Source organism: Chanos chanos, chromosome 5, assembly GCF_902362185.1.
Source record: "Chanos chanos chromosome 5, fChaCha1.1, whole genome shotgun sequence".
NCBI lineage: Eukaryota > Metazoa > Chordata > Actinopteri > Gonorynchiformes > Chanidae > Chanos > Chanos chanos.
In genome coordinates this window covers 48,723,292-48,734,647 of record NC_044499.1, presented here as the reverse complement: position 1 = coordinate 48,734,647, position 11,356 = coordinate 48,723,292, and the positions used below count along the sequence as shown (strand labels likewise).

Genomic DNA, 11,356 nt, shown 5'->3' with positions numbered 1-11,356 from the left:
ACACAATTGTCCTTCATTTTCCAGAAAACATCAGGGGAAGAAACTTGACAATTTTTAGAGCTGGAGGGGACAGACAGGACTTATTCCTTTAGAAACAGCATAGGCTACTGAATTGATCATATCAAATGCTGAGTTTGATTTCCAATTATTTTTAGACGCTTAAAACCAAAAAGCTAACTTAAGGCATGTGCATCTGTAACTGCCTCAGACATGTAAAGAAATAAAGACCAACCAAAATATAATAGAAAAAGACAACTTTATTACATTGTCAAAATCTTGATCATGAAAAAAACCCTTTGATACAGAAGGAACTGAATGTACAACCAAAAAAAAAAATCTTAACAGATGCTGCACAGCCTTCACCTCTTCTTGAAACCATACTTTTTTCTCTCATAGAACAGGTCTGTTTTTGAACTGCCAAGGTTCACAATCTTGGGGCAGCCATCTCGCTGTGGAGAGAGAATAAATAATCAAATGCATATTTGTTCTGATGAAATACATAATAAAATGATATTTAATTTCAACTAGGAGACAAACAATGGTATTAACAATGTCTTGAATATGAAGTGAAGACAAATGTTTACAGTACAGTACAAATAAAGAATTACTGTTGTATAAACTGTAGAGTAATTGGCCTGTTTAATTGTGCAGTGTGAGAAAACTACGTACATCTTTCTCCTGGATGGTGCACTCTTTGCAGTAGTATGCATCCGACACGCCCGGCCCTCCGCATATGACACAGCGTCCTTGATATGACCCGTAATTGCATTCATCACAGATGCGTACAAGCGTGCAAGGTCGGACATAGGAATCACAGATAACGCACTTTCCGTCACCTAACAGCGGAAAACAATCACTCATGAATAAATATACATTTTTTTTTAAACGTCTGTTTCTCCTAATGTTTGAAACTAATTGTTTCAAACATTGTGGAAAGAAATGGCTGACAAAATCTTTTCATCCAAAGCTCTGTTCATTTAAGCAACGTTTTGGACAATATGTTATGATGCAACGGTTATAACACATAATTCAATAAAGCAAAGTTACAAAAATAGTATCGAAACATGCTGACTGGTATAGTCTGACTTAAAAAATGCTTAGTAATCACAATGAAAGATTTTGTACTTACATTTTTCACATAATCTGCCAATGGCTGGAATGAAAACATAAGCGAGAATGAATGAAACGGTTCACAGTTCAACATTACTGAAGTAAACATTATTAAGGAACTTAGCACAATTACTGTTTTATGCAGTCAAATAAAATCACTGTTTTTGTAGCAATCCAGCAGCAACAAACTACTGAAGTAAAAAAGAGGACAGAACGGCGGTTTATTAACCCTTTTGAATCATTAATTTGTCCCGATCCAGCCGCCATCGAGGCTAAACCGGACTAGCTTGCCTTTGCTTCGATGTTTAAATAGTCAGTGACAAAAAGTTGTGGAGTACCTCATTATTATAATCTACATATATGATAAACTATACATCACAAAACAGCCAATAAAAGTCATGAATGAGAGTAAGGTTTCATTAGCATGCCACCCTAGAACAGTCTAGAGAAGCTAACTTAGTTGGCTAACTAGCTAACTAACAAGCTAATAAAATTGCTGTGCGATAGGTGCTGTTTTTTAAACGGAAAGTGAGCAAAGACATTAATTAAAATGGATGAATAATATTATCGAACAGCAAAATCTAAAAACATCCTTACCGACACCGGCTTGTTTTCTGCAGAATATCAAGTCTGGGTGATGTTTAGCCATTGTCTGCTACACATACGACTCGTCGTGGCGGCGCCTTCAGTTACCTTTGAACTCTGACCCAACTGCACTCTGACTTTTCAACTATGGACGTTGGTTCAGTTATTATAAAGGTGGTGTGTAAATAAAACATTAATTTTAACTGTATTTACAGTAAATGCATATCAATAACAAAGGCTGGTTATTTTGGGACACGAACAAATCTGGAGACTGGCCATTTTAGCCAACGTAGCAATATTTTATAAAACCGTTTTCTGAATAAAGTATGTTATCTGGGATTATACAAATATATACGCCTGGGAAAATATATTAACTTACCTTTTCCTCTGGTGTTTATTGTTTTTAAAATTGTTTTTCATTAACCTAAAGGCTTTAAATCACAGCGTCATCATCATGCGGCAATCTTTGCCAGTAAACAAAATGGCAACTTACTGCTTAACTGTCAGCCGGCTTCAGGTACGTGAACAATTTTAGTTTAAATTGTGCTCAAGACAGATTTCCTTCTCAAGACTCATCTAGTACTAAAAAGCAAATATGGACGAGCCTAAAGAATATTTGTGACGAGGTCTAGAAACTTTTATCGTTACAGACTGCTGTGTAGACCCCACCAAGGCCAGGTCAACGTATCCTGTGTCATGGGCGAGGAATTGAAATTAATTAGTCTCTTTTCAATACAAGGAAAACCACAGATCGATAAATGTTAGAACATAAAAATATATATCTGCCTGAGGTAATCAACATGTTAAGGGTATTAAAAAGGGTAGCGTCTGATTCACGTGCAAGGTTAAAGCAAGGTTAAAAAACATCGTGTCGCCAGGAGAACAGTAAAGGCATAACATGCTATCACATTTAATATAACAAATCGATGCTCATGAAAGATTGGTTTCCCTCTGAGGTGCCTTTATGTGTACGTTCTGTTGTTATCTGAATGGTCATGTTTTCACGTGTTCCCTGAAGGGTTCAAAAGGCGTTATTTGAAAAAAACAACTATTCACTTGTAAAGGGGGTTTCAGACTGGTCTTCTGAACCATTACACCCAACCATTGCAGCACATGTACTTGAATTTACTTTAATGAATGTATGAATTCAGTTTCATTACGCCCCGTACATTTGAAGGTACAGTTTCTAATAATCATAGGTATTATTTGATCATTTTCATGATATGGTTGAATTTCAGTAGACCAACATCCTTCCTTCTTGTAGAGTTGTAATGGTTGTTCTCATAGAAGGCTTCCTTAATATGAGGACGTAATAGGGCAATAAGTTAAATTACTTGAATTATTTCGATGCATTTGTCATTTGACAGGTTACTGTTTTTTATGTATGCCTTCCAGTTGCATGTATTATTTATTGTCCTCAAGATGTTTTATGCTCCTGGACACTGGATCATGTTTTGTTGTTGTTGCTGCTGTTTACAGTTGTGAGATTTATCAGTAAATCTGAGAAATGCCAGTGTAAACCGCTAGATTTACACGGTTCAGCTTTGCTCCATGTATTCCATATTCCAAATCCATGTGGTTTGAAGACTTAATTACATTAAATAACTAACCAAATATTTATGTAGTGTCTCAGAGTTTTTGGGCTGTTTTTGAGTCTGTAAAAGGAAGTGCACTATTCATTCGAATGAAACTGAAATAACTGTCAAATCACTTTATTTATGAGCTACAGCATGTGTAGGAGCCCTCTAAATGAATATTCCCTCTCTCTTTTTTTTTTTTTTTTTTTTTTTTACAGCTTGCTCTGGGGCACGGAGCACGGCGGCTGCATGTGTCGGCCGCCTTGAGCGCGAAGGCCAAAGTGGCGATGAGCCGCTTTGAGTCAAACTCCCACATCAATTATGAGAAACTCCAGTCCAACTTAAACATTGTGCGCAACAGGTGAGGGCGATCCCACAGCGTGTTAGCGCCTGTTTGTTTTTCACACACCATCTCGATCTTATCACAACTCTCCAGTTTGCCTTTTTCCACCTCATGAGCAACGCTCTATACCAGCTGTCTGATTCTCATTTTGTCTACACTGTCCTGAAGGTTTTCAGTTATATCACAGTAAAGTTTAAAACATTACTTTGTGTGCCTTATGTCCACTACTTTCTGAGGAGAATTCGTGCTAACTTTGGTATCTTCACCCGTCACCCCGTTTCCAGACTGAATCGTCCCCTCACCTTATCTGAGAAGATTGTCTACAGCCATCTTGACGACCCTGCGGGTCAGGAGATAGCGCGAGGGCGTACATATCTGCGTCTGCGGCCTGACCGCGTGGCCATGCAGGATGCCACGGCCCAGATGGCCATGCTGCAGTTCATCAGCAGCGGACTGCCCAGAGTAGCTGTGCCCTCCACCATCCACTGTGACCATCTGATCGAGGCTCAGAGCGGAGGTCCCAAAGACCTGCAGAGGGCAAAGGTGAGTCAGGGAGGACTGGGGAAGGAGCGTTTCACGGATGCTTACGTTATGCCGTCTGGCGTTATTTGTGGAAAAACATGGCCAGTCATAACTCACGTTGCCTCCTAGGAGCAGGAACTGTGTAGCGCTCGTCCAGCACTGTGTAGCGCTGTCCATGTTGTTGGAATGACAAGAACAGACTGAGATAGTGGGATTAGGACAGTTAATCCCATATGTGTGTTTACTCAAGTGATGAACTAGTAAATAAAGCAGCTATTGAAATGTCGGTTTTTGCTTTTTCACTGTTTTCTACCTCTCTTTGTGGGATCCAGGAGGTGAATCAGGAGGTTTATAACTTTCTTGCCAGTGCTGGAGCCAAATATGGTGTTGGTTTTTGGAAACCAGGTTCTGGAATCATCCACCAGGTGGAGTATAGAGATTGCTCACTGTAGAAACAGTCTCATTTAGATCCTAAGTTTGCAGTTACCCTCATGAGCTTTTTATCTGATATCTGAATTATACTTTTCTCCAAATATTTTGACGGTGTACTGTTATTGGATTGTCAGGCATGTTTCACAGGAGACAACAGTTTACAACTGTGCATATGTACATGCAAAACTTGCCCTGTACTAATTCCCCTGTATTCTCTTTTAAAGATTATTCTGGAAAACTACGCTTACCCTGGTGTCATGCTGATTGGCACGGACTCTCACACGCCTAACGGGGGCGGTCTAGGAAGTATCTGCATAGGAGTGGGCGGGGCTGATGCAGTAGATGTCATGGCTGGAATCCCCTGGGAGCTGAAGTGTCCCAATGTAAGCACAGATGCATTTCATTTGTGGTCACGCATTCACATTTGCCTCCAAAATCACAAATCAGTCACTTCTCACGTTAACCTGTTGCTCTGAAAAAACTCTAGAACAGGTCTGGAAAACCGTTCAGTTTTGGTCCCATTTTTGAATACTGAACCTATAGAATTTTTGTGTTCTACTTTTTTCTTTTAATTTTGTTGTAGGTAATTGGAGTGAAGCTGACGGGCACTCTCTCGGGCTGGACCTCCCCGAAGGATGTCATCCTGAAGGTGGCAGGGATCCTGACAGTGAAGGGTGGCACTGGAGCTATCGTGGAGTACCACGGCCCTGGTGTCGACTCCATCTCCTGTACTGGTGTGTGTCAGCCTCCACAGAAACCACTGTTTCTAAAGCCTCAGGAAAACGCAGTTTTGTAATATGAAACAGCACATGATGGCTAGTTAACAGAAATATCTCAGTAGTTTGATTGGAAGACATGTCACGTGCGCACAAGACATTTTATTTTATGGAAATGTAAATAATTGATGTAATCTGTCACCTATTACAGTGATGCACCACTTCCATGTCACTCGTTTTCTCACACAGTCTACTCCTTTTTTTTTTCTTTTCTTTTTCTTTTTTTAACATCTTCCTGCTTTTCTTCAGGAATGGCCACAATCTGCAACATGGGAGCTGAAATCGGGGCCACCACTTCTGTCTTCCCTTACAATCACAGAATGAGGACGTACCTGGAGAAGACAGGAAGGGGGGGTAAGCAGGGGCCCTGCGTCACCGTTTTAGATATAGTCATTGTCCTTCATCTTAACACACATCCATTGTATTGTTGCCCCCCCCCCCCTTCCTTTCTTGCACTGCTTTCTCCTTAGAAATCGCCTCTCTGGCTGATGAGTATAAGGATCTGCTGGTGCCTGATGCTGGCTGTGAATACGACCAGCTGATTGAGATAAACCTCAGCGAGGTATGAGTGGTTGGCATTTTAATGTGAAATAACTTTGCATGAAGGCCCAGGCTCTAAGCGTGCTTCAGAAACATTCTAATGCATAAAGATGAACAAAATTCTATCCTATCTTATTCCTGGGCCTCTGGTGTTTGGTACAATGACATTACCTGTGATTTGTTATGTGATAATCGTTGCCTGAGATGGGTATAGAAAATAAACAGTGAGAAGCACCTGGGTGACGCAGTAGAAAGTCAGCTGAAATGTCGCATACAGAGACCCTCGCTCTCCCAGAATGCCACAGGGGTTGTGTCGTCATGGGAACTTAGGACAGTACATGGAATTGGGCATTCCTGACTGGATGAAAAGTGGGGAAAAAGAAAAAAAAAAAGAAAAGAAAAGGCATGAGTCGTGAGAGTGTAATTGCACTACGTTTTTGTTTTTGCTGTAGCGAGAATGTATTATTGTATTTGACAAATTATTTTTGTATAATTTTTCTAAGAAATGTTTTTGAGATGGTTCTTGTGTAAAGTGCCTCCATTTTTATGAAGAATCATTGAGTGCAACTGAAATCAATTGATGTTTTAAGAAAAATCTGCTGACTCATCATTGTCCCTCTGACAGCTAAAGCCCCATATCAACGGCCCCTTCACTCCAGACCTGGCGCATCCTGTCTCAGAAATTGGCTCAGTGGCCGAGAAGAATGGCTGGCCCCTGGATGTCAAAGTCGGTCAGTGTAGCTTTTTTCTCTTACACACCGCCGGTCCTTTAACGATATTTATTAAGTCAGTAAGTTACCCAGAAAAAGTAACCATATTAGCTAGCTAACTATGCCATTCTCATACACCGCAGCACAGTGAGTAGACCACGAATCCTCAAGGCTCCGAAGACAATGCAGTCACTGTCAACAGTCTCTGATTCCTCTAGTTGTTGGATTTTCTTGTGATTTTACAAGTAAACGAACCGGAGCAAAAGCGCGCTTGGAGAAAAGCTTTGTTTGGTGGTGTTGGAATGCGGCAGCACGTCTGCCTGCGCTGAAGCTTAACTCAGAGAACTGTTACCGTGATCTGCCTTTTATACCATGAAGCAAACAGACAATAGGTGTACAACGTTGCTTGATGCAAATCAGAATCTAGGTGTTAATGCTAAATTCCCCTTTTGTCTGTGATGGCTGCCATTCGCCCATTACCGGTTGTATTTTGCCTTAATCAATTGCTCTTGGCTCCAACTGTAACGTGGCGCCAAAGGTGTGAAGCTTTCTGTGTATCTATGGTAATAAGACCATCAGGTTAAACAGTTCTCCTATCATGAACCACGTCTGTTCAGATGTCACTATAATCTTACATAGTCTTAGAATGATCCTTCATGCCTACATTTTCACATGATATGTTAATGTGTTCCTCCTCCTTCTCCTTCTCAGGTCTCATTGGAAGCTGCACCAACTCCAGCTATGAGGACATGGGAAGAGCTGCTTCACTGGCCAAGCAGGCTCTGGATCACGGCCTCAAGTGCAAGGCCCAGTTCACCGTCACTCCCGGGTCGGAGCAGATCCGTGCCACCATAGAGAGAGATGGATATGTAAGTCCTGACGTTATGGGAAAGTGCCGGTTCACCAACGTGTGTTTGAGTGTTCCGTCCTGGGAAGCTGTTGTAAAGATTACTCTAACAGTTACCAATCTCTTTTTTTTTTTTGAGTGGCATAATTGAGTGTCTGTATGTGACTGCAGGCTAAGATCCTGAGTGATGTTGGTGGAGTGGTCCTGGCAAATGCCTGTGGACCCTGCATTGGACAGTGGGACAGGTAATTCTGTCCTAGTTTTCCTAGATTTCTCTAAACCTGTAGGACACAATAAGAAGGGATGATGAGACCACTGATAAAAAAAAGTTTGTTTTTTTTCTTTCCTCATCAGTTGATCTAAACAATATCCGTATATGTGCTGTTTGGTAGATTTCCATATCATGTTACTACAGGTTAGATTACAGAACAAATGATACCTGTATAATTTTTTTTTTTTTTTAAATTTTGTCTCACAGGCGTGATGTGAAGAAGGGAGAGAAGAACACCATTGTCACGTCCTTTAACAGAAACTTCACCGCTAGAAATGATGCTAATCCTGCTACCCATGCTTTTGTCACTTCTCCAGAGGTACCGCATATGCTAACAAGTTTCAAGTTTATTTAGAGCCCAGTATCACTGTTTACAGTCTCAAAGGGCTTTACACGCCACAACAATCAAAATCAAAACAGGACTAGAAACAGGAACACACACTAGAAACTCGTAATGCCTGTTTTCTTTGCTGATTTTTTTTCATGTGTTTTATTTTTTTGGTCATTCATTCACCCCCTCTCCCCTCCCCCCCGTTCACTCACCCTGTTCCCCTTTTCCTTTGATCTTGTTGGTCAGATTGTCACCGCACTAGCCATCGCAGGGTCGCTGAGTTTTAACCCTGAGACAGACTACCTCACGGCACCAAACGGGGAGAAGTTCAAACTGGAGCCACCGACGGGCGACGAGCTGCCAGCCCGAGACTTTGATCCAGGCCAGGACACCTACCAGCACCCCCCCGCTGATGGTTCTTCCCTGAGAGTGGACGTCAGCCCCCAGAGCAACCGCCTGCAGCTGCTGGAACCCTTCGACAAATGGAACGGCAAAGACCTGGAGGACCTGCAAGTGCTCATCAAGGTAAACGACGTTGGATGTGTGAGAATCTGTAGATGTAAGGATCTCAAACTCACGTTTGTGCTCGGCTGGATGGGTTTACTTTCATATTGATTTAATCGGATAACTTTATCACCATGCCTGATACCTTCAGGTTCAGTGTGAAGATCATTCAGCAGTGTGACCATGGCAGATTTGTAAACATTTGGGTTTTTGAAAAGATCTCCCCATTTTAGAGCTTGAAAAATTGTCCATGCATGGAAATTCTACCTTCTATCTGAAGGTAAATTCTATCTGAATCGGACTTTTCCGTACGTGTTTCGGAGTAGTCAAAGGAGGAGCAATTTCTCTCCACCTCCTGCTGATCCCTTTCCTCTCCTCACCGTTTCTGTTCTTCACCTTCATCAGGTGAAGGGCAAGTGCACCACGGACCACATCAGTGCTGCTGGACCTTGGCTCAAATTCCGCGGTCACCTGGACAACATCTCCAACAACCTGCTCATCGGAGCCGTGAACATCGAGAATGACGCTGTCAATAAGATCCGTAACCATCTGACGGGGGAGTATGGAGGCGTGCCTGATGTGGCCAGACACTACAAGGTGGGTTAATCAGTTTATGTCATGTTTGTCTAAGGAAAACAACCAGGAAAAAAAGAGAATCAAATAGAAACAAATTCTGAGTTTTTTTTTTTTTTCTGGAGTGGAAGACTCCTCAGTCTGTGTATACACTTTAATAAATGTCCAGTACCATCTACAGTACTCTCCCTCCAGGGTTTCTAAAATATCCAGGATTTAGTTTTTACACGTAATACCATTCACAGGCTCCCTTCTACTCTTATCAGATATGGGTTTTTTTTTTTTGACAAATCCTGCTGTGGTGTATGATTAATGCTGTGTGTTTGGTGTAATGCTATTAGTATTTTATGATACTAAAGTAATCACTGAACCCCTGCGTGCGGTTCTTTTCCTCCCTGCAGAAGAACGGCCTCTCCTGGGTGGTGATTGGGGATGAGAATTACGGGGAGGGCTCCAGCAGAGAGCACGCCGCCCTGGAGCCCAGACATTTGGGAGGACGGGCCATTATCGTAAAGAGCTTTGCCAGGATCCATGGTGTGTGTTTGTGTCTGTGTTTAACTTCAAGCCAAAACACTCTTTGTGATAACAGGTCGACTCTCTAGAGTTGGTAAATCTGTTGGTACATTCAGTGTTTTTTGATTTGGTCATCCATTAAGTTTCTCTCTCTCTCTCTCTCTCTCTCTCTCTCTCTCTCTCTCTCTCTCTCACTATATCTAGCTATCTATCTATATTTGGAATGTTTGAATGGCTCACAAATGTCCATTTTCTGAATTTATTTGCCTCTTCTGAGTTTTGATGTTCATTTCTCAGAATGGAAGGGCTGATCTATGATCAGTTTATACTTCTCATAGTACTTACACATACAGTCATATGGACTGAGGAGAACTGATCTCAGATTAACACTGTCACTCTGCATTGCTTGATACATATCATTCCACCTCATAAAGCTCTAAAACTATTGCGTCTCTTTTTTTCTTCAGAAACAAATTTGAAAAAACAGGGTCTGCTTCCCTTGACCTTCTCTGACCCCACTGACTATGACAAAATCCGCCCAGATGACAAGATCTCCATCAAAGGCCTTGAGAGTTTTGCTCCTGGAAAGGTGAGATTTAATCAATGACATTTTTTTTTTTTCATTCTAAAACCTGAAAGTATTTGAAAATGGGATAGGAGGAGGAATGAGTAATCCTTTCTTACATAATCAGTGCTGTATAATCATTAGCTCCTTTACTGCATAATTTATTAGTATCCTGAAAGAGCATCTGGAGCAGAGCACTGCATGGCTCTGATTTCAGAGACCTGCTCTCAGGATTAGGAAGTGTATGGAAACACTCCTGTTAGGGATTTAGAAAAGCAAATCAGCAAATCAACTACCATTTTTCCTCAGCAATGATGCACTTACTCTGGTGTGTATGTGTGTGTGTGTGTGTGTTTTAGCCTCTGCAAGCAGTGATAAAACACGCCGATGGCACCGAGGAGACTATTCAGCTGAATCACTCCTTCAATGAGACACAGATTGAGTGGTTCCAGGCAGGCAGTGCCCTAAACAGGATGAAGGAGCTGCAGCATTGAGGCGAGATCGGGCTCGAGATAGGAAGGGGAGGGGCTGTCTGACGACACAGAAACGGGGGAGGGGCCATGCATTGACGAGGGATCAACGGGTTTAGAAAGGGATAAAAGCCACTGTCTCTTCTTGTCATAGACTCTCATCCAAACTAGAGTTACATATTATCATAAAACAAAACAAAAGAAAACAAAAAAAAGTGTTGTACATTTATGTCACACCACAGCAGAAACAAGCCCCACTTACGGAAGGATGTAGAGAAGACCCGACAGTGCACATAGAAAACTGCTTGGTTGTGTTAGGTTCTGTGGGCAGGAAAAAGTAACTGGTTCATAATACGTGCATCAGATATATTAGATAGGAGGACAGGCTGGAGATTGGCTTCAGATAACAGAAATCCAATTTTATGGTGAGGCTTTAATTCATTCACATTTTAACTGTACTTGCTAACTGGTCCAGTGGTCCTGTGAATATTTGTGTTAACAATATCTTGTGAAGGAAGCTGCATGTGACATCTGTGTTTTCAATCCGGTCGTTGTCATGGAGATGCGAACATACACTCCCTTCCTCCTACCTCCACCTGAAAACCAATTACCTTTACAGTAAGTGCGTTTTGGTTGTTTTGCTGTTTGTGGGGGAAGCCCACAATGCTTTTTTTGAATACTGACATT

General features: G+C 41.7%; 2 protein-coding genes across 2 annotated transcripts; one reads left to right on the top strand and one right to left on the bottom strand.

Moving 5' to 3' along the window:
• Window positions 1-294: 294 nt before the first annotated feature.
• Window positions 295-1,784, bottom strand: phf5a (PHD finger protein 5A). The gene is made up of 4 exons (XM_030773132.1): window positions 1,708-1,784; window positions 1,130-1,153; window positions 670-836; window positions 295-449 (listed from the first exon to the last, which is right to left on the bottom strand). Exons 1-4 carry the CDS (start codon window positions 1,757-1,759, stop codon window positions 360-362), a joined length of 333 nt encoding a protein of 110 aa, XP_030628992.1. The 5' UTR covers window positions 1,760-1,784; the 3' UTR covers window positions 295-359.
• A 392-nt stretch (window positions 1,785-2,176) lies between these two features.
• On the top strand, window positions 2,177-10,724 carry aco2 (aconitase 2, mitochondrial). The gene is made up of 17 exons (XM_030773130.1): window positions 2,177-2,212; window positions 3,491-3,633; window positions 3,900-4,158; window positions 4,470-4,562; window positions 4,794-4,952; window positions 5,153-5,303; window positions 5,595-5,699; window positions 5,816-5,907; window positions 6,511-6,616; window positions 7,307-7,464; window positions 7,614-7,687; window positions 7,921-8,032; window positions 8,291-8,569; window positions 8,954-9,145; window positions 9,523-9,655; window positions 10,102-10,223; window positions 10,559-10,724. The coding sequence occupies exons 1-17, from the start codon at window positions 2,177-2,179 to the stop codon at window positions 10,691-10,693; spliced, it is 2,349 nt and encodes a 782-aa protein (XP_030628990.1). The 3' UTR covers window positions 10,694-10,724.
• The last annotated feature ends 632 nt before the right edge of the window (window positions 10,725-11,356 follow it).